The following is a 27,994-nucleotide window of genomic DNA, read 5'->3' as shown; positions in this document are numbered from 1 at the left end:
AGAGAAATTTTTTTTTGGTCCAAGTTCCTGTCTGGATAAAATTACCTGGGATCCCAATGGAATATTGGGAGGAAGATGTGCTTGCAGGAATAGCCAATTCCTTTGGGGAGCTTATTGCTATCGATCCAGTCACGACATCCAGAAGAAGGCTTATTTATGCTAGGATATGTGTAGGAGTTGGGCCCGAAACGGACATGCCAGAGGAGATAGAGATAGAATCTAAACTTGGGAAATGGAAGCAAAATATTGTTTATGAAACAATCCCTTTTGCTTGCTTTCATTGTAAGAAAGTTGGGCACTGGGCTAAAAAATGTCCTAGTAATGGGGTCAACCTCAATCCCAACCAAAAGTGTGGAAAAAAGTAGATAGCTCTTTGAAAGCTACGAAATCTAATAACCAAGATCGGGAAAAATAGTCTCAGGTTGGTAGGATAGAGGAAGAGATCATCAAAGAGTTGGGAAATGAATTGAAGAAAGAAGACAACGAAAAAATAGATCATCAGGAGGAGTAGAATGGCAAGGATTCAGATCAGGGAGAAAGAAAATCACAAGTTAGCAGCCAAATGAGGAAACAGAAGAGGATAAGACTGAGCAAAACTCAAATAATGATGAGAATAATGGAGATAATCAATCCAAAGGCAATAAAGAGGAAGGAGACAATTTCAACTTAGTTTCTAATTCGACTGAATTAGAAAAAGAAATAGACTGGATCCAAGATGCTCTACCTGCTAATATTCTAGATCAAGAGCTGTTAGAGATCTCATTAGCCTCTCTAGCTAAGGTGAAGATGATTTTTCCGGAGGATAAAGAGCCAAAATGGGGAGATGAGGAAGACATTAAAAAAGCATTGGGAAAGAGTGAGTCTAAACAGGAGGAAAAAGAAACAGTGGAGGCTAAAAGAAAGATCAAGCAAAAAAAAAAGAATAACAACAATATCAATAACAACACATCTACTAGAAATACCAGAAGCAGGCTTGGGGATGTAGGAGCGCAGCATACCTCTTCAGGAAGATATTCAAATGCAAAGAACAGGACAATGGAAACAAGCAAGAATATTGCAGATGGGACTCAAAGAACCATCTTTGAGGCAGGTATTTCTAAAAAACTATGAAGATCATCTCTTGGAATATTCAAGGATTGAATAATCCTCACAAACATGATTTAATAAAAAGTATGATTAGAGACAAAAATCCGGATATTTTTTTAATTCAAGAAACCAAGATGTCTAAAGATAAGGTAGAAAGTCTGAAGATGTTCAATAATGGAGGAGTTAGTGGTGGCAGTTCAGAAGGTGCCTCGGGAGGTATTGTTACTTTCTGGAACAAAAACAATGTTGATGGAGAAGTGTTGATTCAGGACAACAACTTGGCCTGTATCAGATTTAAGCATCTGAAAGATAGCACTTCATGGGTCTTAACTAATTTATATGCTCCTAACACTAAGACTGGCAGGAGTGATTTTTGGAATAAACTTACTTTATTAAGAAGTAGGTTTGCTGAAGATAGTTGGGTGATTATGGGGGACTTAAATACCCCTTTGAAGGAAAATGAGAAAAAGGGAGGGAGCCAAACTAATCTGGATAGTAGAGTGGACTTAATGGACTTTATCAATAATAATGCTCTCCATGACCTGGAATTGCAAGGAGTTAAATTTACCTGGACTAATAGAAGGAGTGGCGAGGATTTAATTCAGGTAAGACTTGATAGAGCTCTTATCTCCCTAGATTGGATTAATCTTTACTTCTGTTCTTTATCTGCTCACATAAGGGTAGGATCGGATCACTATCCTATTTCCTTTACGGCATAGGCTAAGAAAAGAAGGAGACATTTCCCTTACAGATTTGAGAGAATGTGGACTAAACACCCGGATATGGAGAGCAAGATCAAGGAATGGTGGTAGGTCAGTATTGAAGGGAACGCCATGTATAAAGTGGTCAAAAAGTTGAAGTTTGTTAAAGAAAATGTCAAGAGGTGGAATAAGGAATGCTTTGGGAATATCTTTGCCTCGAAAGCGACTATTATCTCAGAGCTAAAAAATATTCAGGATGAGATTCAGAATAATGGAAATACTAACACTTCAAGAGATGTTGAAGATGTTATCCTTATGAAATACCCTGACATAATAGCAAAGGAAGAAACCTTCTGGAAACAAAGGTCAAGAAATATATGGTTGAAGGAAGGGGACAGAAACACTAAATACTTCCATATGTCCACTCTAAAACATAAGGCCATCAACAGAATATCATAGATTAAAGTGAATGGCAGAAGAGTTGATGAGGAAGATTCTATGAAAAGGGCTGCTATGGAGTTCTTCTCCAATATTCTAGCTAAGGATCAGAATTTGGACAAGCAGGCCCAAAAGAACCTTTTGGATTGCATCCCTACAATCCTGGAGGCTGACCAGAATTCTCACCTGATTGCTATCCCTACCAATGATGAGATTCTGCAAGCTGTCAATTCCTTTGAAGGCAATAAGGCGCCAAGCCCGGATGGTTTCCCCATGTTCTTTTTTCAAATGTATTGGCACATTATTAGTGATGATGTGTCTAGAGCTTTGAAAGAGTTTTTTGGTGCTAGAAGAATCTTGAAAGAGATAAATGGCACTTTTATTGCTCTTATTCCCAAAAAGGTAGGAGCTGATTCCATGGACCTTTTCAGACCTATAAGTCTTTGTAACTCTCTTTACAAGATCATCTCCAAGGTTCTAACCTCGAGAATCCTGAAGATGCTCCCTTCTATCATTTCACCTCAGCAAAGTGGTTTTGTCCCTAGAAGACAAATCTTGGATTCGATCATCTCAGTCCATGAAAACATTCATTCTTTATCTAATTCAAAAAAGGAAGGCTTTCTTCTGAAGCTAGACTTATCTAAAGCCTACGACAGAGTGGATTGGGATTTCATGATGGAAGTTCTCTCAGCTTTTGGCTTTTGTGCTAGAAGTATTAGTCTTATAAGGCAATTAGTTTCTTCGGCTTCTTTCTCTGTTTTAATTAATCGATCTCCCTCCCCTTTCTTCAATTCCTCAAGGGGACTCAGGCAGGGAGATCCTCTTTCTCCGGTTATTTTTATTATTATGGCGGAATGTCTGGGGAGAGGTATAGGGAAGTTGGTCGAGAAGGGGGAGTTTTGTGGGTTTAAGCCTTCTTCAGCAGATCAGATCTGTTCCCACTAGCAGTTTGTGGATGACTCTATAATTATGGGGAAGGCTACAGTGCAGGATTCTAGAAGTTTAAAGAAAGCTTTGGATAGTTATGGATGTGTACTGGGCAAATTATCAATTAGTCTAAAAGCTTTGTTTATTTTATCAACACTCCGGAGAGAAGAAAGATCAAAATAAGTAATATCTTGGGATGTCAATTGGAGAGTCTTCCTGCGTCTTACTTGGGGCTTCCCTTAGGCCATGATCCTCCTGACACTTTCTAGGGAACTTTGGTGGATAAATTCCATAAGAAGCTTGCTGGCTGGAAGGGCTCTCTTCTTAGCCAAGCGGGTAAGGTTCAATTGTTGAAAGCAACTCTTCAAAGTATCCCTCTTTATGCCATGAGCCTTTTCAAAATTCCTGCCAAGTATGCGGAGGCTATTGAAAAGATCCAAAGAACTTTTTTGTGGACAGGGGTTGAGGAGAAGAAGACAATGAATCTAATTGCGTGGGACAAGGTCTGTAAGCCAATAAGAAAGGGAGGTCTGGGTCTTAGAAGAATCAGAGACATAAATGAATACCTTATGACAAAGCAGATCTGGAGAGGGTATAAAAACCAGGGAGAATGGAAACAGATTTGGGACAAGTATAAAAGGCAATGTCCCACACTTCAAAGTTTCCTCAAAGCAGAAGATATCCCAATCGGCTCCAATATTTGGAAAAATGTCACTAGAACAAGAGATTTAATTGACAGAGGTGCAAAATGGAAGATGGGGAAAGGGAATCTTATCAAATTCTGGGAAGATTCCTGGTTGCTCGAGTCCCCTTTGACTGAAATTCCAGAGTGGAGCAGATTCCAGAACTAGTGCAAGGAAAGATATGGATCAGTGGTGGGTGATTATTGGCAAGATGGACAATGGAAGGATTTATCTCAGGTGGATGAGACCTTGGGAAGTCTGAACAAAACTATGAACTCCATGGTTGTGGTGGAAGAGGAAGATCAATTAATTTGGAAACTCACAACAAATGGTAAATTCACTGTGGCTTCTCTTTACTATCATAAGTATTCTAATATGGAGAGTCCTTGCTGGGCTAAGGCTTGGGTGAAAGGTCTTACCCCTAAGATTAATATTTTTTTCTGGACAGCCCTTCAAGATAAAATTCTAACTATTGAGAACCTCAGGAAAAGAGGTATGTGTATGCCTAGTGTTTGTTTTCTTTGCTTGCAGAGTGAGGAGACCATCAACCATTTGCTCTTTCATTGCCCTTTTTCCGCTGAGGTCTGAGGAAGATGTCTGGATCATTTCAAAATCAGCTAGAGTTTCCTAGAGTCAGTTCAAGTGGTTTTTAATTCTTGGTATCATCCTTCAAAGAACAAATTTACTACTTTGTTGTGGAAATTAGCTCTGCCCCATATGTGTTGGGGTATATGGAAAGAGAGAAACGAAAGAGTCTTCAGAGAGAAGGTGTCTAAGGCTCAAATTGTGTTTGAGAAAATTAAAAGAAATATAGTGGAAAATATGAATATAATAGGTGGTATTGCAGATCCTCAAGACAAGGATGATCAATCAATCTTCAAGAAGTGGAGACTAAAAGTTTGTGAACACTTTTAGAATGACCCTAGAGAGGGAGTGATATGGGTAAGCCCGCCCAACGGATGGATGAAAATAAAATTTGATGGTGCATCAAAGGGCAATCCTGGGATAGCAGGATGTGGGGTGGTCCTTAGGGACGAATGGGGAAGATGCAAAATTATAAAAAGTATACCCATTGAAAATCAGACAAATCATGTAGCTGAGGCTATGGCTGCATACCATGGGATGGTCCTGGCTAAGGAAGCCAAATACACTAGAGTCTAGTGCGAAGGAGATTCATTAAATATAATCAATTGTTTGATTAAGAAGTTCACTCCTTCTTGGACAATAAGCAATGCTATCAAAGCGGCAAAGAAAATTAGTGAGGAATTTGAAATGTGTGTTTTTATACGTGTATAGGGAAGCAAACTCATGCGCAGACTGGGCTGCCAACCTGGCTTGCCAAATGGAAGATATTATTACTACTTATGGAGAGAGTGAGCTCGCATGTGATGTGAAATCTCTGCTCGATCTGGACCTTATCCAGACGAGGCTACGTGGCACCATAAAATATAATTTCTAAATGCCCCCTCCTCTTGTTTTGAAGCAAGGTTATTACGGAGGTAATAAGTATTTATTCAAGTGTCTTTTCATTATTGTTTGGCACGGATTCTGGGCTTTTTTCAGGGCATCCACAGAAACCAGAGAAGAAGATTAGGAGCTGAGAGAAGGAAATTCAGGGACAGCGAAGGAAAAATGGGAGGAAATAAAAAAAGGTTTGAACCTACTTCCTGCTCGGATTGGAGGAAGAACAGGGAAGTGTGGGATATCCTTCAAGAGGGGGGTTTGAGTGTGTTTATGGAGAGGCCTAGTGGGAAAGATCTTGCGGTCACCAAACATTTTATCAAGAATTGGAAGAATGGTAAAATCTTGGTTGGGTCCCAGATGATGACTATAGATGAGGAGATTATTGCTGAAGCTACGGGGATGATTACTAAGGGCATGAAATTTTATAGGGACTGTAGCATCTTTGATAAAGCTGGATATAAATTCCCTGTTACGGATGATGAGAGGAAGAAGATGGTAAAAGTCGACAATTCCTATCATTCCTCGAAACGGATAAGCAGGCCATGGAGGTTTGTTTTATTCGCTACTATCACTTATATCACTTTGGATGGTAGGTTTACCAGAGCCTATGGTCACCATTTTGTTTTGCTCAACCATTTTCGCCATGGGGAAAAGATGAGCTTGCCGTATTACCTAGCCTGCTCTATGGACCACACTATCAAGGAGATTCAGAAAGATCCTAAAGGTGACCATGCCCTTCACTAGGGTCTTATGGCTCTTGTCTATAAAGTGCTTAAAGGGAAGAGTATTGAAAAAACTATAGAAGGCAAATATGCAAGAAATGAGGACACGGAGAGTGAAGCCAGTGGCTTTAACTTTGACTCGAAGACTGAGGGCGATTCGAAGGAGACTAGCAAAAAAGGTAGGAATAAGGCTAAGAGGAAAAGGATTGTGGTGGATTCAGATATTTCGGAGTCTGAGGCCGAATCCTTTGAAGGGAAATTTATTAAAAAAAGAAAGGGAAAGTTACTGGAAAGCAAATGCAGAGGAAGAAGACTTCCAAGGAAATCGATAAAGATATCAGCCAAATCCTGATTGACATTGAAGAAGAGGTAGAGGAGAATAAAGAGGATGAGGGACAGGATAAGGAGGGGGAGGAGAACCAGGTTATGGACAACATTGAGGGTTTGAATGCCCAAGATATGCAGAAAGAGGAGCAAGAAGACAAAAGCGGTAATCTTAGTGACTGTGTTGGTGAGAATGCGACTATAAAGGGTTTCTGTGAGATTGTTGGTACAATGGTGAAGGATATAGGTAGCTTGAAGAAAGATATGCTGACTGTCAAAAGAGCTACGGTTGGAAAGAAACCCCTGACGGAAAATGTTAAAGAGTTGGCAGTTGCAATTAATAACGCGGAAGCCATTGAAAGCATGGTGGGTAAAATTATTGCCACTGAAAAAAAGGTTAAAGAGATGGAAGAAAACAAGGAGGGGAAAGGAATGGACAGCACTATGAACAATCTGGGTAGCAGAATTGATAAGATGGAACTCACTGTTAAGAAGATTGCAGAACAAAACTTCCAGATCCTCAAAGCTTCGGTGGATAACATGAACATCTTGATCAATAGATTTGAGAACAACACTGAGAAGGATGTTGACAAGGAACAACCGGACAAAAAAAGCCATGAGAAGAGGACCAGAGCCAATACTAGGATCAAGGGTGACATCAAAGGTCGTGAGTTGGAGGAGTTAAAGACTTCGGCGAACAACATGAAGCTGATGGTTGTCCAAGTTGAGGATATCACGAAGAGTATATAGCTGTCTTTGTCTTTGTCTTGGCAGTTGTCTTGTTTTTTGTCTTTCTATTGTCGTTCGGCTTTCCAGATGCTGTCTTTTCTTGGTTATTAATGTAATGTTATGTTTTTTGGGTTGTGATCCCTTTTTGTTCGGTTGGGATCTGTTTTAGTTTTTGAAGTGACCAGGCACGGTGTTTTCTAGCTCTTTCTATATTTCGTGCTTTGTAAAAGGTTCGGGTTCCTTTCAAAAAACTGCTTTTACTTAATCAAAACAATTTATGCTCTATGTTTTTGAATTTTCTGGTTTAGGACTTCAAAAAAGGATAAAAGAGGATAGGCTTTAGGAATTCTAACTAATTCTAGGAACTCAAGAGATAGTATAGACTGGGTGAAACTAATAACAATACTTGCGGTGGGACTCCTTTCAGCTCTCTAAGGCATGGGATAATTCTATCTTGGATGTCCTGGAAGTCAACCCACGCTTCTGCCATGATCACGATCTTGGAAAGTAAAGGGGAGGTTTGTTCATATGGTGATGATATTCCTTCCATAAACATGGCTGCTTCTTTTCTTATACTTTCCATCCAATCTTTAGTCTCTCTGGCTATCACTGCTTCTTCCTCAGAACCTCTGACTTCCTGCTGTGAATTCAAGAGAGGAAGAGCTTCTGGATTTGCTTGATCAAGTGGCTTAGTAGTCAAATGTTGAATATAATCTCTCAGACGCTCAACTTCCCTCTTGTACTCATTCTTCTTTCCTACTTCTGTATCCAGTCTTGCTTTCATGGAAGCAATTGAATTGTCTAGGTCTTCTTTTACTTGGGTCTTCATGCTTGGTCCCAAGTCAAAGGTGGTAATCTCATACTCATGGTGGCCAATATGTCCCTTTGGCTTGTGTACCTTTGGCACTGCAATTTGTACTATTCTGCGTCCTGTTTCATCTCTTTGGATGGTGGAAAACCTTCTGGCTGTCTTCTTTACTGCAGTTTGCTCTAATCTGGCTAAGAAATCAGCCATGTCATCTTCTTCTTGTTCTTCTACTTCTTGTGTTTTTATTTTCAATCTCTCCCTTAGCCAATCAGGAACAATGGGCTTCTCAATGCCTTCTACTTCTTGGTTGCCTTCTATTTCCTTGTTTTTTCTATATGTGCAATACCTCGGAGAGCGGAAATCATTCCCTCTTGAAACTCTCCTTCTTCAACATCCATTTCATTTTCTGATTCTAGGATTTTTGTGCCAGTAGGAGAGGGTGGTCGTTCATCTTCTTGATGGACTGATTCTGCATTCTTCTCATGAACTGGGGTAGGAATTTCCATCTCTGCCAACAATTGATCAATGGCCAATACATCTATGTTTGCGGATGCGGCAGAATGAGATGGTTTCACCCTTTGTTTCTTTTGAACAGGTCCTTCAGTCACAGTTGCCTTTCCTTTAGTTTTCCAAGAACTTCCCACATCTTTTTGTTTTGCACTTTCAATTTGTCTGGCACCTTGAGAAGCTTCAACATTTGAGGAACATTCATCTGCTTCTCTCATAAAATCATATGTCAAGTTTCCATTTCTTCTTCTTAGCCTTTGGATCTGCTGATCAACCTACCACCTAGAATAGTTTTCTATTGGTCAAATTAGGGTAGCTAGGTCAGCAGGTTCAGGTTCTGACCATTTGATAGGATAGAGAGGCGCATTCTCATCAAAGAGTGGCTGAGTGCACTCTTCACTTTCTTCCACTTGATCTGGAACAGGAAAAAGTTCAGTGATCTTGATCAAACAAATTGGCAACGTAGACCACATACTTTTCCTAACAGCATACTCATCAACAACATCTGCCCAATAGTCTTCTATATCCACCCTATGCCTAAATATTTGTCCATTCACTTATTCCATATTTCCGCGAGGATCAAAGTTTGCCCCGAATTGGTAAAAGGTAAAAGAGTACCATTGCATCTCTCAAGGTTGAAAAACTCGGACTCGACAATGACTCGGCAAGGCCAATTTTTTTTAAAAACTCGAGATTCGCCAAAACTCAGGGAAAAACTCGGCAACTTTATCGAACATTTGAAAATACATTTTAAAAAAAATATTATTCAAAAACACACATTTGCAGCAAATTTGTGTAACATATATTGATTTCCATAATATATAAATCAAAGTTTGAGTTAAATACATAGCATAAACCAAAAAACAAGTGCAACATATGAATAAGAGTTCAATACATTTCAATGTATCATACTCATAGTGACATAGAGTCATAGAGTCATAGACCACAAAACAACAACCTCTAAAATTTTGATTACATATCAAGTTCAAGTTTTGGTATCAATGAAAATGAGAAATCATAAATTGCGCCTACGACTAAAGCTCAAAAAAGAGTGTTGCTACTGGGGGGGGTGGTGCTAAAGTAGTGGCAATATCCTCAACAGGTGCCTCTGCTGCATGATCGACCTCGTGCTCCTCCTCATGTTCTGCCACTTCCACATCCCATTCCTCTCTTGCCCTCTCCAACTCACTTAGCTGCTCATCAGTAAGGAATGGATCTAAATCATTATCAACATCATCAGGAGCAGCAACCCATTCTGCTGCATATGGATCAATGTCATCCAAGTCAAGTGCTTCATGTGAATCTTGCCCTTGCACCTTCTTCTCATGCAATCGAATGTTGTATTGCACATAGACAAGATCATTCAAGCGTTGTTGAGTCAACCTATTGCCTTTTTTGTATGGATGTCCTCAAAAGCACTCCAGTTGCGCTCACAACCAGAAGCACTACAAGGCTGCGATAATATGCGGATGGCAAGCTTCTGAAGATTAGGCGCTGTGGCACCATAACCTTTCCACCACAAATCTGCAAGGATAAAAAATGCCATTTATTATTTGTAAAGATTTTAATAATCTTAAAGAGAGAAATAAATGGTAAAATAAAATTAAACATGTTTTTTTCACTAGGTCGACAGGTGTCTCTCCTACGTTTGCAATCAGGTGAAGAAAACAATGGCCCTATGGCCTTCTTATAGCTCTGCAACTCATCAAGTATCAGGTCTCAAAGGTTCTCATCATCAACTAATCTTCGTATGCATGTGTCAAGGCCAATTCTAACCTCTGCATCTACTTTGAAACTCGGGGAGAAAAAAAACTTAGGATTCAGGAAGTAGGCAGTAGCATGAATATGTTGGTGGAGTTGATGGTTCCACCTCCGATCAATTATGCGTCATATGGGTTCGTACTTGGTCTTGTTTGATGCATATAAGTGTTGAATCGCCTCTTTGGCCTTATCCATGGCCTCATATAGATATCCCATGGAGTTATGATCCCCATCCACCATTCGTAGCACCCTCACCAACAGTTCCAACACCTAGATATAAAAAATTTAACAAAATCAGCAGATTGTAATATTAGAAAATTAAATAATAAATCATCAATTAAAGTTTCAAAACTTACATTGATGATCTCCTCCACCATCTTGGCAAAATTAGAATAAAAAATGGAAACCACAACCTTCTCTGCTTCAGGCTTTGTAGCATAAGGACTCCCCAACCATCTTTCACTCATGAACATCTGCTTCAGGTTGGGCAATGTAGCAAGTATGTTCTCCAAGGTGAGGAAATTGGTAGCAAAGCGTGTGATCCCCGATCGCACAAGATCCTTACCATCAGTGTGCTCTCTCATAATATTAAGGACCCATGTGTGATTGTAGATGTATTTGGTGATATTCCTTCCATCTTCAACCACTTTCTTTATCCAACTTAGTTTCCCTATGTCCTCAAGGAGCAAGTCAAGACAATGGGCAGCACAAGGGCTCCAAAATAATGTCGGATGTCTAGCCATTAGAATTTTGCTGGCTGCCACATATGCAGCTGCATTATCAGTCACAATCTGTATGACATTTTGCACTCCCACGTCCATCACCACCTCATCCAACATGTTGCACAAGGTCTCTGCATTCTTCACTTCATTGGAGGCATCAATTGATTTTAAAAATACTAATTGTCCCCCTGAAGAAGATAGAAAGTTGATGAGTGTCCTATTCCTACCATCTGTCAACCCATCTGAAAGAATGGTGCAGCCATTCTTTTCCCAAATACTCCTTTGCTCTTTCACCAATGCGTGAATGTTTTGGACCTCATCTTGCAATAACGGTCCACTAATCTCATAACGACTTGGGGACTTCAACCCCTTACCTGCCACAGTCAATGCGGTGACCAATTGGTCCCAAGATGGACTAGAAACAACATTGAACGGAATATCGTTGGAGATCCAAAATCTAGCACACGCCACCTTTGCTTGTTGGTGAGCCTCTTTATTCCATGCAGTGCCTAACAATCCAGGTTGTGCACCAAGAGTGTTACGTGGAACAAAGTAGTTTTCCATATGGCTGCCCACACTTCCCATTCCTCGTATCCGTGGCCCAAGGGAAGAACTAGATGCCCCCACATCTGTATGTGACCCTATAGAACTCAAATCTCCCATTGGGGCTGCCATTGCCTCTGCTGTTCTCTTTTTTGTTGCCTTCCTTTGATCATATGCTTCAAGCGTTGCTATTGCATCCCTTGTAGCCTCTTCAGGACATTTCTTACATCCTCTGGTATCTCGGCATTCAATCTGTGCAAGGTGATATTTGAACCTATTAATGCCACCTTTTATAATCTTGGTGCAATGGTTACAAATGACGTCTCCTCGTTTTGGACTTGGTGTCCCATGTTTCCAACAAAGGTCTCGCTTTTTGCCACTAGAAGCCATTTTCTTTCAAAAAAATTGGAAGAGAACCTAGCAAAAGAGAGAGACAACATTTAGGAAACAATAACACTGTTATTAACTTATTACATTCCTAATTGACTAATTCTATCTGTATCACGGCTGTACAATTTACAGTGAAATTGTGAATAACAGTGTTATTGTTAATAAGTAATAAAATGCAAAATATTCTTCAAAATATTAATACAATCATAATACATTCACAACCTGGACGACATATTTCAGCTTGGAAGTAATTTTTAATATATATGACTGTAATAAATTAAAAAATCAGACTGTGATACTAAATTGCTAATAATTATTCATATTGTATAATATGACTGTAATTAGATATTACAGTCTTTAATAATTAAAAGAATCTGACTATAATTATTAATAACTAATAGTCTAATATGACTGTAATTATATAAAAAATCAGACTGTAACTGTATAACAGTATAACTATATACTATATAATATATATATCGGACTCTAAACAATAATACACTAATACTAATAGTAATAATTAAAAGTAAAACAAATCGATTTTAAATAGCTTATATAACTGTATAACAAAATTACAAATATTTAAAAATCAGACTATTATAAATATATATAGTTATACAGTTATGAGTTAACTATACAAATTACAAATACAGTCTGAAAGAAGCTACAAATTACTATATTTATTGGACTGTAATCACTAATCAGTAATAGTGTAATACTATTAATTAAAAAAAATCGAGATATACATAGTTTGATTTAAACAAGAAGAAATTTAAAAAGAACCTGAAGGTCCTAAACAATGAAGTTCGTCGTTTTTCCTTGGATAACTGATGAAAGTTTGAAACCCTAGTCGCGACAAACTGCCCGTGGAAAAATGGCAGCCTTTTTCCGCTCCCGTCGCCCATCGTCGCGTGAAGGAAATGAAATGCATTTTATTTTTGCCTTTTCGGACTTAAAGGGTCGAGATTTTCGTGTTTCGCGCCGGGTTTAGCATCGATTTTCTGCGTTTTTTGGCAATTTTCGGTCGTAAAAATCGCGGCAAGTATTATGTAAACTCGTCGCCGAGTATTTCTGCGAGTGACTCGCGTGCCATTAGGGCTCGCGATTACTCGTGAGTTTTCCTAAAACGCGCAGGGTTTTTCAACCTTGGCATCTCCAATCTAGTTGTGCAATTCCCTAAGTAAGCTTAAGAAAAGTGTAGGAAAAATAAAATAAATTAATTACACCGACACCCCCGCTTAAGTGCAACTTAGGGGAATGTAGACTCAAGCTAACAATGGAAGATGGTTCCTAACTGCTAGGCCATGTTACATACCTATGTACAAATGCAATACAATCTCTCACAAACGGAGAATAGGAGAAAACCCATTGGAAAAAAACTTCCCCCAAAAAGAGAGATGAACAGACGAGAACTCTCAAAAAAAATGAAAAGGACAAAACCTCGAGTGAGGAAAAAGTCCCCCCTATAAGAGAGAATAGAGAAGTCAAGTGACCCCCCCCTGATGAAGTATCCTGCACCCCCAAGATAGCTCACAATTGATAAAACTTACTCTTAGTGAAGGGTTTGGTGAAGATGTTTGCAACTTGCTCTGTTGTAGGACAATACTGCAAATCAATGGCTTGCTCTTGTATCATCTCCTTGATGTAGTGCATTTGGATCTCAATGTGTTTGGCCCTTTGATGGTGAACCGGGTTCTTTGAGATTTGAATGGCACTCTGATTGTCACAATGAAGGACTATTGGCCGTGGAGTGGTGAATCCAAACTCGGATGGAATATTCTGAAGCCAAATAGCCTTAGTAGCTACATTAACAACCCCTCTATACTCAACCTTAGTCAAAGAAAGAGCAATAGCATGTTGCTTCTTACCCTACCAACAAATGTGGTTGTAACCAAGATGAAAGCTGTAGCCTAAAGTGGACTTGCAATCATCAAGATCGCCAACCCTATTTGTGTCTGTATAACCAACCGAGTGAATTCATGTACCTGCTGCATAGTGAATCTCAAAGTGATGTGTACCTTGTATGTAATGCAAGATGCGTTCAGCTTTCCAGTGAATCTCATGTGGCTCCTGCATATAATGTGAAACCAAACCAACGGCAAAGGAAATATCAAGACGCGTGTGAGTCAAGTAGATGAGACTCCCAACAAGCTGACGATACAATGTGGCATCAACAAGTGAAGTGGAACACTTAGCCTAAAGCTTGACTTCTGAAAGAAAAGGAGCTGGTGTAGGCTTACAATTAGACATGTGGAACTAAGCTAGAAGATCAAGAGCATACTTGGGTTGAGCAAGAGTGATCCTGAAAGGAGACTATGATATCTCAATCCCGAGAAAGTAATGCAAAAGGCCCAAGTCTGTTATAGCAAATCTCTCATGCAAAGCAGATTTGGCACTGCCAATGATGGATGAGGTACTCCCTGTAACAATCAAGTCATCAAAATAGAGCACAAGTAGCAAATGAGAGTCATCCTGTCGCAAAATGTAGACATTTGGATTTGAATGACACTTGTGAATCCTGTTGAGAGAACAAAGGAATCCATCTTGGCATACCAAGCCCTAGGAGCCTGCTTGAGGCCACAGATAGACTTCCTCAATCTGCAAACCAAAGAAGAATCCTCAATGAATCTTTGCAGCTGTTCCATGTAAATATCCTCTTGAAGATCCCTATGAAGAAATGCACTCTTCACATCCATTTGATGTACAACCCAACCATGGGTTGTAGCAATAGCAAGTGTCAAGTGAATGGAGTTCATCTTAGCTATGGGGGCAAAGGTCTCTGTATAATCAACTCTAGGAACCTATGAGAAATATTTTGCCACAAACCGAGATTTGTACTTATCCACACTTCCATCCGTTGCAAACTTAGTCTAGTAGATCCAATTACATCAAACCATCTTTCTCCCCTATATTATAGGAACTAAATCCCATGTGTTGTTCCTCATCAAGGAACTATACTCTTCCTCCATTGCTGAGTCCCACTCAAGAACCTTTGATGCTTCCTTAAAAGATTAAGGATTGAAAGCTGAAGCAATGTAAGCATGTGGAAGATGCTGATGTTGTGACCTAGTCCTTTGAGTGTCTGAAAGATCGCTAACAAGAATACTTGTTGACTCAAGAGTTTGTCGAGCCCAACGAGGTTGTGTGGGAGATTAAGAACGAGTCTCCTCAACTGCAAGTGGACCTAGCAGAGGTGTGAACCTATGAGTCGAAGTTGAGATGGAATCATCATCTGAGTCAATATCATTACTTTCCACTGTGGAGGAAAGATGAGGAGGATTAGAGGCCAAACTAGGAGAGCTTTCCTCAAAGTGAACACTCCTCTCAATGAATAGTTGATGTGTCTGGATCCAAAAGTCTATATGCCTTGACATCCTCTGGATATCCAACAAAGATGCAAGGCCTACTTTGAGGTTCCAATGCCTTGCACTTCTGTGGAGGTATGTGTGCCGATGTGGGACAACCAAAAACTTTGAAGTGTCTCACAATCGGTTTTCTACCACACCAAGCCTCAGAAGGAGTCATACTTTTCAATGCCTTGTGGGGAACTCGATTTTGGATTGTGTGACAACTTATAGCTTCTGCCCAAAAAGCTGGACCAAGAGAACGAGCATGAATCATGTAGCTAGCCATCTCCTTAAGGGTTCTATTTTTCCTTTCTGTAACACCATTCTACTGTGGAGTGTAGGCAACTAAGTGTTGAAGATCAGTCCCCTTAGGAGTACACAATTCCTCAATCTTATTATTCACATATTCCCTTCCATTGTCTGTGCGGAGAATCTTGACTTGCTTCCTTGATTGCTTCTCAACGTGAGCCTTGAAGGCTAGAAACTTGTCAAACACTTCACTCTTGTGACAAAAAAGTAGACCCAAGTGAAGCAGGAGTAGTCACCAATGAAAGTGAGGACATAGTGAGCCTTGCTAAATGATGGCATTGGAAATGGACCTGCTACATCACCATGAACGAATTGAAGAACTTCCAATGCTCTCTAAGACTTCCCTTTGTCAAACTTCTCTTTGGGATGCCTGCCCATGGAACACCCTAAACATACACCATTTGAAAAGCTGATATGAGGGAGTCCCGTGACCATATCCTTGGAGATAAGTTACTGAAGATAGTGGTAATTGAGATGTCCAAACCCCTCATGCCATAACGTACTTTTTGAAATTGAATGAGTGAGCAAAGTTGTAGAAGGAGAGCGAGGCACAAAGTGTTGGTAAGAGACATTGCATGTATGTTGAGATGTTGTCATTGATGGCAACTCATATCAGTTTTGGCACCTGCAGTTCATATTTTCATCATTCTAAAAGATTGATTGGAGATTGATCAAGTATTGGTGAGGTCTGGTGAGAACAGGATATCCGACAAAGTGTACAGTGTTTTGGTTGGCGAATTATTTTGGTTGAGTATTATGCTTTGCGGATTTTGGGGAAAGTTTGTAGATATGCAGTTTACCTTATTCCAGGTTTGTGGCCTTAGATGATAAGTTTTGTGCAAGTTAGAAGGTCCGGTAATCATGTCTTTGGTTAGAATAGTGGTTATCTATGGTAACATGTGGTAATTTTGTTTGCGGATCTTGCGGATCGATTTTTGTGGTTGATTGTGTGTTCAAGGTTGGTAAGACAACCTGTGGGAAGTGTGTGGACATTTTGTTTTGGCTTGCTTAATTGTTTTTGGATCGGTTTGAGCCGACTTGGGTAACACGTGTCATGTTGCGTGTTATTCGGTTTTTGGGCCGACATGGTGGTAACCTAAATTGGTGATGCAGATATATAAGACAAGTTTATTTGATCATTTTGGTATTCGATGATTGCGTGGGATGTGTGTGTGATCGATTGTGCTCAATTTCACGTGCGCAAGGTGAAGATTTGTGCTCCGGTATGTTGTAGAATATCAAAACAGAGCAGTATTGCAAAAGAGAGTAAGAATATGTTGTGTGCTTAACCGGAACTATATCCAGGCATTTGTTGATGCTACTTCATAATTCAAACTTCATTGTAATCTCTTACAAACTTTTGTAAGGCAGTGAGCCTTTCGGGTTGTAGCCCTTATTTGTAAATTGAGCAGTGAGCTCTAGGCAGTGTGCCTGAATGCATGTGCATTCCCTTTATGTAATATTTTTATACTCTTAATAGAGTATACTAATATTGTGGGTTTGAGTCCCACCGTGGTTTTTCGCTTAACCTGGTTTCCACATAAAAATCTTGGTGTTATGGTGTTGCTGATCTTTGCTTTGTGTTTCCGCACTTTAATTTCCTTCATATGCATTAAATGGTTTAAAGGTCAGATTGTCAAAGTAAAAAATTGCAGACATTGATTCACCCCCCCTCTCAGCATTCCTTGATTCCAACACAAAGTGGGAGAATGAATAAAACTGAGTCTTATGATTGGCATGTCCCACTGCAACCAAGGTATCATCCTTAAGTTCTTTGACTATAACTGAATTATGTGAAAATTCAGCTTTCTTACCATCTCCAAAGTGATTTGGTAGATGGAAGAAGGTTGGTGCTCAAGTTAGGAACATAGAGAACATTCTCAAATGTTCCATCATCCATGTCAACCTAACCTTTCCCTTCAACTTCCACTTGAGTATCATTACCTATGAAAATGTGAGGTACCTTGGATAGCTCCAATGAAGAAAACTATTCCCTTGTAGAAGCCATGTGATGAGAGTCACCCGAGTCAAGTATCCATTGCTATGAATAACCTATAGCTGCCACAAATGCTTTCTCTTTTCCTTTTGATTGTGAGGAAGTGGAAGGAGATGAATCCTTCTTCTTGTAGGCGGATGACAAATTGATGTTGTTCTAGATAATGTTTGTCAATTCATCGATTTGCTTGGAGTGGCAACGATGCTCATCATGACCAACTTTCTTGCAATATGAACAAGTTGGTTTCTCCTTCTTGGTTGAATTTTCCTTCTTGGAAGAAGAGGAAGAATTGCCTAGTTGTTGAGAGGATAATTGTGCTCTATCCTGGTCTGGCTTTGGCTTAGATTGCTTATGGTTCTTGCCTTTGCCTCGATTCCTTTGATTCCCTTGATTAGGCACCAAAGCTCTTGACTTGGGAGACTTGAGAATCCCCATGCTGATCAACTTTGCTTGGTCAAACATTAACATTTTTGTGAATGCATCAAATAATGGTGTAGTGAATGAAGTACTTGAAGTCAACTGATTGGTTTGGAAACTAGAAACAAAGGTTGCATACTCTGATGGAAACTTGTCCAACAAATTGTAGACCAATTGTGTATCCTTCTTGTCAATGCCACAATCCTTGAGTTCTTCTCTTAGCTCAGTTGTTTTAGTTACATAGTCTTGGATTGTATCAAAATCCTTGGGATACAACATTGTGAGATCATTGTCAAGCTAGTAGCCCCTAATCTTATCCACTTGGCCATACAACTGACCAAACTTTTTCCAAACATCTTTAATTGTCTTACATTTATCAATGTGAAAGATAAGATCATCTGATAGATACTTCCTCAATGTTCCAAGAGCCATAGTATTTTCAGTGAGCCATTCCATTTGAGCATTTGGATTAGCTTTTAGATCCGGTGGTGCTTCAATAGTTCCATCAATATAATGAGTAAGTCCTTTTTCCATTAACATACCCCAAGTTTCAATTTTATAAGAAGCATAGTTATGTGTATTCAAAAGTGGAAACTTAAGAGAACCCATAACCTAAAATGAAGGATCATAAGAGATAGAGAGGCACAATCACACAAGACACACCCCAAATTCACTCAATCAAAGAACCCCCCCCCCACAAAAGGATGATTGGGCACTTTATACTTAGTGCATGTACGATGGACCAAGGCAAAGTGGGCTTCTGATTTCAATGATTTACAACTACCACAAATTGGTCATAATAGACTCAAATCACTGATGCAAAAGACCTGACTGAGATCTAAGCATTACATATGCCAAAATAAGCTGAAAAAGACCAAGTTTTGAAAGTGATATTTTGACTCTCAATGTTGAAAAACTGATAGCACCACAAAAAAGTAGACAAAAATATGCACTTTAAAAAAAAACAGCACCTAAAAAGGATGTCGTATGAGTTCGAACGAAGCCTCCGAAGTTGCAAAAATGAGGATTACTCAGCTACATCTGTGAAAAAATGAATTTTTTGGAGAAACGGTGCATCAAAATGGAAAAGCACCTACACCACTGTGAAGAGCACGAAATTGTACCCCAAATATAAAAAAAATTGCAAGTTGAAAAAGGAGATTGAATGACCAAGTTATGGGCATTTGAAAATCAACTTCAAAACCAAAACAACCAACCGTGGCAGGTGGGGCAAAAACAATTATCCCACATTTTTTGTGCATGGACTATTTTTGCAGTTTATATGCTGAAACACACCATTACTATATTTAAGCAAGTGAAGAGTATTACTAGACCAGTGCTACAACCAATTTTTGACTGCTTGATGATGTGGTAGTTGAGCAATGAAAAAGTGACACGGGGTAGTACCAAATGATGTGGTAGTCAATGATGTTACAGGTGAGCAATGAAAAAGTGGCACGTGGCAATACCAGATGATGTGGCAGCTGAGCAATGAAAAAGTGACACATGGCAGTACTGGATGATGTGGTAGTCAATGTGATGACATGGCAGTCAACTGACCGAGAGGGAAAAAAAATTCTGATGCCCTAGGATCAACTGTCACCCATTCTTCCTAATACATACAATATATTGTACCTCAACAACACGTATAAACATGTTCTGAGCATTATTATTTTCTAAACCAAAAACTACAATTGTATAAGTCCCCAAGTGAAATCATTGGCAAACCTACTCCATTCATGATAAGTTTGACATCATCAAGAACAATTGTGTAAGTCCCCAAGTGAAAACAACAATTCAAATCAAGCCATTGAGTTACCCACATGTCAAGAACTGACCGTAGAAACCTTGGTATCGTCTTAGTTGATCAGATATTTAGCATCTGAGGTGATTTTGTTCAAGAGAGGGTAAAATACTTTGGTATTTTATTCTGTGGTTGATTGTGCATAAAAACATACATCAACAGGTCCTTGAATTGTAATATTAAAAGGTTTTCTCTTCTCATTTGTAAAGGTTAATAGTTGATAATTAGAAAGTAGTAGAGCAGAATATATTAGAGTAGGAGGAGACAAGAAATTGTTGCCAAGATTGTGTTGAAATTAATACATAAGTTTCATTGAAGATATGGTGGATCTTTTTGTCTTGTTTCTACATTTTGCATGGTTTCTTTCTACTTCTCAAATGTAGTTAAAGTTCATTGGTTATGATGGTGATATGTGAAGATATTTATTGAATTCTTTGGTTCATACCATTGGTGATTTGTTAATTGGAAGTTGCTTTGCATGGTTAGTTTGAACCTCATAATTGGTAATAGTTTGATTGTGAATGTTTCATTTGGATTGTGCTGGTAGGGTACTTGAACAAATGTTTGCAATATGAAAATCTTTTACTACCTTAGAAGATTGCACTCTTTCTATGGTGTTGTGAGCTATCTTTGGTCAAGTAGAAAGTAGTTCCATAAGGAATTTGTCTATCTAAAGCATTATCCATTATCATCATTGCCATGAGAACTTAGATTATATTTCCCATCCCTTTATCCCTTTTTGATCTTTCTTTGTTTAAAGAGTCAAGTTAGTTTCCACGTTCCAGCAAAGCGTAAGTCCCTTTGTGCTACCAGCAAATCACATCATTTCAGCTAAGTCTATCCAATTTGCATGTCAAGACTTGACTAAAAAAACCTTGGGGTTGTCTATGTTGATCACGTTATTTAGTATATGAGGTTTCCTTGTTCAAGAGAAGATAGAATACTTAGTATTTTATTCTGTGTTCGAGGTGTTATAAAAAACACATCAATAGGGTGGACTTGGGATATTAGATCTAGCCAAAGGTGATCTCTTGGTTTATTCCACTTGTGTAGTATCGTTTGCTTTTGATTTTAAAATAAAGATGTTTCTTTAGGCCTGGAATTGATTTAACCTTAGGGTAGATGTTACACCCTGAAGGGAAGGAAATATTCCTTTCCAATGTAGAGACACCTAACCTAAAGGTTAACATAGGCTATGCTTGTGGTGAGGGTATATGTGTTGCCTAATTAAGTACTCCCTTTATCATTTCATCTTTGTCCCTCTTCTCTATGAGGTTTTCACTTCTTGGGGATTATGTAGGAAGGAGTGTTGGGGTTGAGTAGAAATTGAAATGGATGATTGGACTTGGGATTTTAGATCTATCCAAAGGTGGAGATCTCTTAGTGTATTCCACTTATGTAGTATTGATTAAAAATAAATATATTTTTAGCCCTTGGATTGATTTAATCTTAGGGTGGATGTTGCATCCTCATCGGAAAAGAAAATTCCTTTTTCATATGGAAATACCTAAGCTAAAGATTGATAGGATAGGCTTGTGGTGAGGGTATTTGTGTTTATCTATTTAACTAATATGTTTTATAAACAAATCAACTAGTGTTATGGTCACTTATTCTATGTATGATCACCTTTCTAGTGGATACAATGTAGTACCCTTGGTGCCTATGTGTAGGGTCTAAAATTAAGAACTGTTAAGAGGAACTTATTTACTTTGGTTAGACACCTTGGAGGTGTTTACGTGTTAGACTTAGTTGAACCATTGAAACATCAGGAATTTTATTAAATGGAAATAAATAACCTAAGTACTTAATTAATTAATCAATTGATACTCATACCCTTGTAGACCTTGGTCAGGAATGGGGTTTTATATGGACAGGAACTATGGATGTCTTATTGATCAATAAGTCTAGGGCACTGGCTTAGGTCACCTATAGAAACATATTAATGTGTGTAATTAATAATTTTAATTAATGTCTCGTTGAACAAGATGGATGAGAAGATCTGGGTCTATGCAGTCAGAATTCATGTAGATGTCATGAGTGGCATATCGTCTGGGTTTTCACTGTCTGACTATCAGCCCCAGGTAGGCTGAAGTCTAGCTCTCTCTGAATTTTAAGTATACATTTAATTAACTTCGAAACAAAAATTTGCACTTATGTATGGTCTTTAATTGTGTATTTTTGGATGGGCATTACAAAAGTTAATGAGAAAGAAATCTTAAGCTGATCTGAAGCAGAAGACAACATGCAGGATACAAAAGACTTTTTGCTTGATCCATGCCTCTTGGAATTCTCAGATTTTGCCTTTTGTAGTCTTTATTGTTGTAAATTTGTTATTTATAATCTAGAGAGAACTCATTACTTTTATAAAATAATATAGTTACAATATTTTGAGGCTTTATCCCCTATTGCATCCCCAATAATTTTGAGGGTCTCAATAGCCCTCAATAAACATCCTTGCATACCAAAATTTTGATGTAACATTATAAATATCTGTGGCATTGTGTGCAATGTTTTCTATTGGAGAGCTGGAACAAAGGGATTGGTCTCTTAGGGTCCTATGCCATCTAGCTGCTGACATTATATTCTAGTGTCTATTTGACATGAATCTCATTGGTCTGCAACACATCCATTGTCTGTATATACACTAATCAAGTAATATATACTACTTTTTATTTCATGATTTCATTTTACTTGAAAATTTAGCTTTAATAAAAAATTAAAATAGTATTTAATAGCCTAAACTTTTGATGAAATGTTGTACGCAGGCTTCTTTCCAACTTACAGTGCTGTTAACTCTCTATTACAAAGGAATTGATCTGCTGAGGTTGGATGGAACAAAAGACAGAAAAGATATCCTCAGAGATACCATCATTTTCAATACCTTTGTGTTTTGCCAGGTTAATTCCCATTTTTCTTTTAAGATAGAGGATAGGAACTAAAAGGGAAATAATCCCCTTTCTATTAAAAAATGGCATTTCCCTAATCATGTTATTGAAGGTGTTCATATTTGGTATCAGTTATACTACAGTACATAGTGATACAAGTATAGTGCTGCAGTAACTGGATTTTCACCTTCCCTGTTTGGATTACTATCCCATTTGTTAACAAAATTCTAGCTTTACACAATAGGGAGTAATTAACAAACTTGTAGAGATCAAGCTTCCTCCACATTTTATTTGGCATTGCCATTACAGTGAGCACACCTGCAGATACAAGTATATAGAATCTGTTGCACTATTTTCTTCTGTATTTATTACAATATAAACTGATTGTCTACAGTTATTCAATGAAATCAATGCACGGAAGCCAGAAGACTTCAACATCTTCACAGGGATGCTCAAAAATCATATGTTTATCTGTGTTACTGTTCTCAGTGCCATATTCCAGGTCTGTTTTCTTTCCTGTTATGACCTCAGCCAGAAAGCTAATAAGACCCTATGAACATAATCTATGGCTCTTTTGTATTACTTGGTGCTCTAGGAACAAAAACTAATGGTTATTAAATTAATGCAGGTTATAATGGTTGAATTCCTGAATAAATTTGCTAAAACAACAAAACTTTCTTGGAAATACTGGCTTTTCTCTATAGGAATCGGATTTCTGAGGTCTGTATCAACTGTGATTGCTAAATTGAATTTAATTATCAATGTGTCCTATTTCTTAATTTAACAGAGACAAATGCATCATAAACAGCTTGCCAATTGGATATCTTCTCAAGCTAATTAATGTACCAAAGAAACCATTCATAACCACCCACAAAGTCAAGAGGAAGCGTAGAAGCAGAGAAGATCCAAATCCATGTCAGCAATATTCCAACGAACAGCTTGATATTGAACAACCTACAGGTATGTTGTGAGAACTCAGATGGCATGTACTGAGGTATATTTTAAATTTTGCTTCTTAACTAGATTTGAATTTCACAATCTATGATTTTTCATATGCCAACTAATTTATTATATGATTTCACAGCAAATTGGTTGATATTTCCTTTCTGAATGATAGAATAACTTGAAGGTTCCATCCTGTGCGCTCAGCTAGCTTCCAACCCCTTGGGCCCAACTATCTTCATTTGATTGGGTCTTCTTACGGATGAGACAATTAAAAATCCCAACATTGCTTAGTTATCTAATTTTGGGCTCACATATACTTCTAATGTAACAAAGATCCCATTACAAAGTAAATGTGTAGAATCATGAACTATCAAAGAAAAGGATTCGGCCACATCATGAACAAGGAATCTTTGAACCCTTAATGTTTATGTAAACCAAGACTCTAGGGCATCCAATATATACCCTTTGATGGGTAGAATAAGGATGTTAGTGACACTCCCATGATTATTGATATGCCAAAACTGATGTAGAATATAAAATAGATTTAATGTTTAATAAGAAAATTTCAGTTTGGTCTACATGTCAATCTAAGGATGTAACCTTGCAAAAGGTGTTGCAGCTATATGCACCAGTGTTGCAAAACTTGCCAAAAGCTCACAAAACTTGCAAGTACTCCCAAATCAAAATGCTAGGCGAGTTACTCGCCAACAAGTTTTTGAAAAACTTGTGGTGATTTTCTCTATAAAACTTGCAAGTAAATGCAAAAAAACACAAGTTTTGTATTAAAAACTTGTTCAAATTCATATAATTTATTTTTTCTTACTTGCAGTTAAAAAACCGTGATTTTTATTGGTGATGAAGGTTTCAAAGGCCTTAATTTGGAAGTACACCAGGGGCATTGCCCCTTGACCTAGTTGGGGGCCTTGCCCCCAAACCCCCACAAGGGGCGCTGCCCCTTGACTCTATTGAGAGCGTTGCCCCTAGACCCCCACAAGGGGCACTACCCCTCAACCTCATTGTGATCTCCACTCCCAAATCCCTATTAGTTATTGGAATTTGTCAATTAAAAAGCTTGATTACAATGAGGGTGTGACGGGGAATTGGGATGTAACTTGAGTGTGCCTACTTAGACGTCATTATTACACAACTTGCCAAAAATTTCTTTAGGTGAGGCAACTTCTACATATGACATGGCTTGTGGAAGTGGCATTATTATTCACCTATATAAACCAAGGGTTTAGACCCATTTAGGTAGCATGGCTATGAGCTTGGACCTTGGAGAAAAGGAGGTTAGGTGGGAGAGAAAAAATGAAGATTTGGACAAAAGGCCTAATTTAAGTGTGTATCAAAGAAGTTGAGATCAAAAGTTTGAAGGCACATCAATGTGGATTTGAATGTGCATTACTCATGGTGTAGGCAAAGGACTGATAGTGATAGTGATAGTGCTTAGATTGTAGAATAGATCTATACTTCATATATGAACTAGGAATGAGTTCTTAGTGAAGTCAATTTTGTTGGACTATGAGATATTTCAGTCCATGACTATTATAAGCTCTCAAGGCCTAACTATAACACCTAATAAATTGATATAATTATTGTAAATGAAATAAATACCTCATTTTCTTTATGCATTTGTAATTTGTTGTGTATGTGGTATTTTCATTGTTTTGTTTAGATTTGGGTGTTTGATACCTAGATTTAGGGATTAAGGCTACATGGTTGCATGGTCTTTCATTAGACCCTCCATCCATGATTGCATTACAATGCATTTAAAATGCCAAATACAATATACTATTATATTCAAAATTTCAACATTGTGATTACACTATAGTATAATGGGCCAATACATCAATGGTCTAGTCATCCTCCAAAAATATTGTTGCAAACTCCTCTTGATTGGAATTGTTGGACTCATCTAACTAAAGCTCCTTGAAATGGACACCGACTGACCCTACTTTTGCCTGATCCTTGTCAATTTGCATTGATTCCTCTGGTTCTACATCTCGCCATGCTACTAGATTCTCTGTGTAGTAAGCCTGTTGTGATCCATTAGACATAATGCACTACAACCTTATCTACTCTCTTAGAGGTAAGCCTATTCCTTTTGATAATGGATGAAGCTGTATGCAAATCAGCTCCTGTTAGTAGCAAAGGAATCAAAAAATTGGTAGAAGAGGAAAATGGCTAGTATGTTTTTCAGTGAATCAGGTCATGCATGGTCCACTATAAAATTTGGCCATCCTATGCAATAGTATGTAAATCCAACGTTGCCTCTCCTAGATAGTCCTTGACTGTGGCAAATTTGGGCCACTTGTTACAAATGGTGGCAGCATCTACTACATTGTACATCTTTGTAATTGTCCTCATAAAGCCTCTTTTCATTTCAATATCTTCCGTAGGGATGATTTTGCTAGACCTTTGCATGTACCATTTCGAGTTTAATGCATGGACAACCATGTGCAAGAGAGTGTTGAGCTTCTCTCACCTCCATTGAATACTAGGATGAATTTGTTCACTCCATTCGATGCATTTTAGATGGCCAAGCATTGTTGGCATTCTCCTCCATTCATCAATTTTGTTACCCTGTTAGTCAACTCATTGGAAATCAATAGTTCACCTAGCTCTATAATTTTTATAGAACCACAAGGTGGGTTTTTTCTCAACAATAGCCTTCATTTGTCCAAGCATGTTATCAATCATCTCATACACCTCCCCAAAGTTGGAACATTGGAGTCCTTGTATTTGATCATTATGTAAACAAGATTTATGATGGAGATGATGTATTTGGAATCAACCCAAAACAAGTTGCTCTTCACCACTTTCTTAACCCTCTTACCCTATTGCAACATGAACTTGGCCAACCAATTCTACTCATGTGTCATCACCATTTGTTTCGAGGGCTATTGCTAATCAATCCTCCTCTCCAAAAGAAAGAAATATGAAACATATCTCATCTCGATAGGCTTTAGATTTCTTCTTGGAGAACTTGTAGAAGGTTTGGAATGATACATGCAATGTGTGACATCTCTCACATCAACTACTACATATCTTATCCATTCAATTTTTCTCATACCCTACAGTGCATTGTTCATGACATGAACACAACAAGCAATCCAATATCATTTGTAATCAGCTTCAACCAACTATGCCATTTCCCCAGACACATGCCACATCTATCACAACATGTACCACATTTGATGGCCAACCTCCCCAATAGTGATGTTAGAGCATATCAATGGTTGTGTAATTTAAAATTTTGTATCACCAAAAATATATTGGTGCACAAAGTTTTGATTGCACACTTTTCTTTGTTTCCTTTTGGTTCTACTCTATCCATAGGTTCTTGCTTGTACACATTGGTTGCTTTATTTTTGAACTTTCGGCATAATTTGTTTGGGTACATTAACTTATGGAGTTGCCATCCGGTGGTGTAAGGGCAATCCTACATCACCCAAAAATATTTCCTTTTTTGGTTAGCTTTCTTTTAATGTTTTTGCATTTTTTGGATACCATTTGGATGAATAAATTATAAGAGATTCAAACTTTCAGAATTGTCAAGCTGCTTTTTCTGGACGACTACCCAAAATAGCAGACTTTTATTTTAAGGTGGATGGAGCCCAAAATTTGCGAGAAGATTAAGGAAGGAAAAATAAGAACTTTGGTGAAAGAATCAGATTAAAATCATTAATGGTTTGAAAGTTATTCAAGTTTCAGTTTCCTGAAAAACCGAAAAAAATTATTTCGAGTCAGATTTGAGGTATTAAACGGTTTCAAATGGCCCCGAAAATGGCGAGAATCGGCAAAGCGGATTTTTAGCATATTCTTCACTTAGAGAGCTTTCCGACGCTTCAAACGATGTGTCAATCCAATTCCTGGATCAAAAGTTATGGCTGCCGGAATTTGGACAATTTTTGGAAAGTTTCAATTTTCGAATTTGGCTATATTTTCATATTTCCAATTTCATGTTTTGGCATTTGTCTTCCGATTGGTAATTTCTAAATTGTAATTTCAGCTCCAAATTGGTGGAAGGCTATTTAGGACTCATGGAAGGAAACTTGTCGGTTGGTTGTTGTATGTGAGTTTTTGGGATTTTCTAGAAAACTCTGTAAGCTGTTGTATTGTAGCCTGTGAGGATTGATTCCTTTAGATTGTAATTGCATGTTTTGCAAATAGTTGATTTCAGATAATAAAGTATAATCTTTTGTGTCTTTCATTGTTGTGTTTTTGTATGTCTCGGATTCTGCCCTCATCACTATTCAAGTTCTTTGATGGCCAAGATAGTTATATATGCAAACGCTCCTCAAGGTTGCAACTTGATTATGATCCTATGCACCTTGGGTGGTTCTGCATAGTTCATTGTTCCCACATATCCTCGGTGATGTGTTGGAAAAATATAATAATTGCTTCCTTAGTAATGTGTCAAACCATTGATAGTTGTCATTGATTTACAACAATGCTTTGGAAGTTTAATCAATTGCTTTGAAAG

The 27,994-nt window shown here is 38.2% G+C and overlaps 1 protein-coding gene across 11 annotated transcripts in view; it reads left to right on the top strand.

The window, feature by feature from the left end:
• The window catches only part of LOC131077819 (calcium-transporting ATPase 5, plasma membrane-type), a 270,864-nt gene that overhangs the window by 219,932 nt on the left and 22,938 nt on the right, over positions 1–27,994 (top strand). For all 11 annotated transcript variants that reach the window (XM_058015409.2, XM_058015396.2, XM_058015413.2 and 8 more), the window contains 4 exons: positions 22,444–22,575; positions 22,958–23,065; positions 23,192–23,283; positions 23,372–23,523. In XM_058015409.2, the coding sequence (XP_057871392.2) occupies positions 22,444–22,575; positions 22,958–23,065; positions 23,192–23,283; positions 23,372–23,523 (484 nt within the window). The remainder of the gene's footprint in view (positions 1–22,443; positions 22,576–22,957; positions 23,066–23,191; positions 23,284–23,371; positions 23,524–27,994) is intronic.

The sequence above is a fragment of the Cryptomeria japonica genome, chromosome 6, assembly GCF_030272615.1.
Source record: "Cryptomeria japonica chromosome 6, Sugi_1.0, whole genome shotgun sequence".
Taxonomy (NCBI): Eukaryota; Viridiplantae; Streptophyta; class Pinopsida; order Cupressales; family Cupressaceae; genus Cryptomeria; species Cryptomeria japonica.
This window is presented reverse-complemented; position numbering and strand designations above follow the sequence as displayed.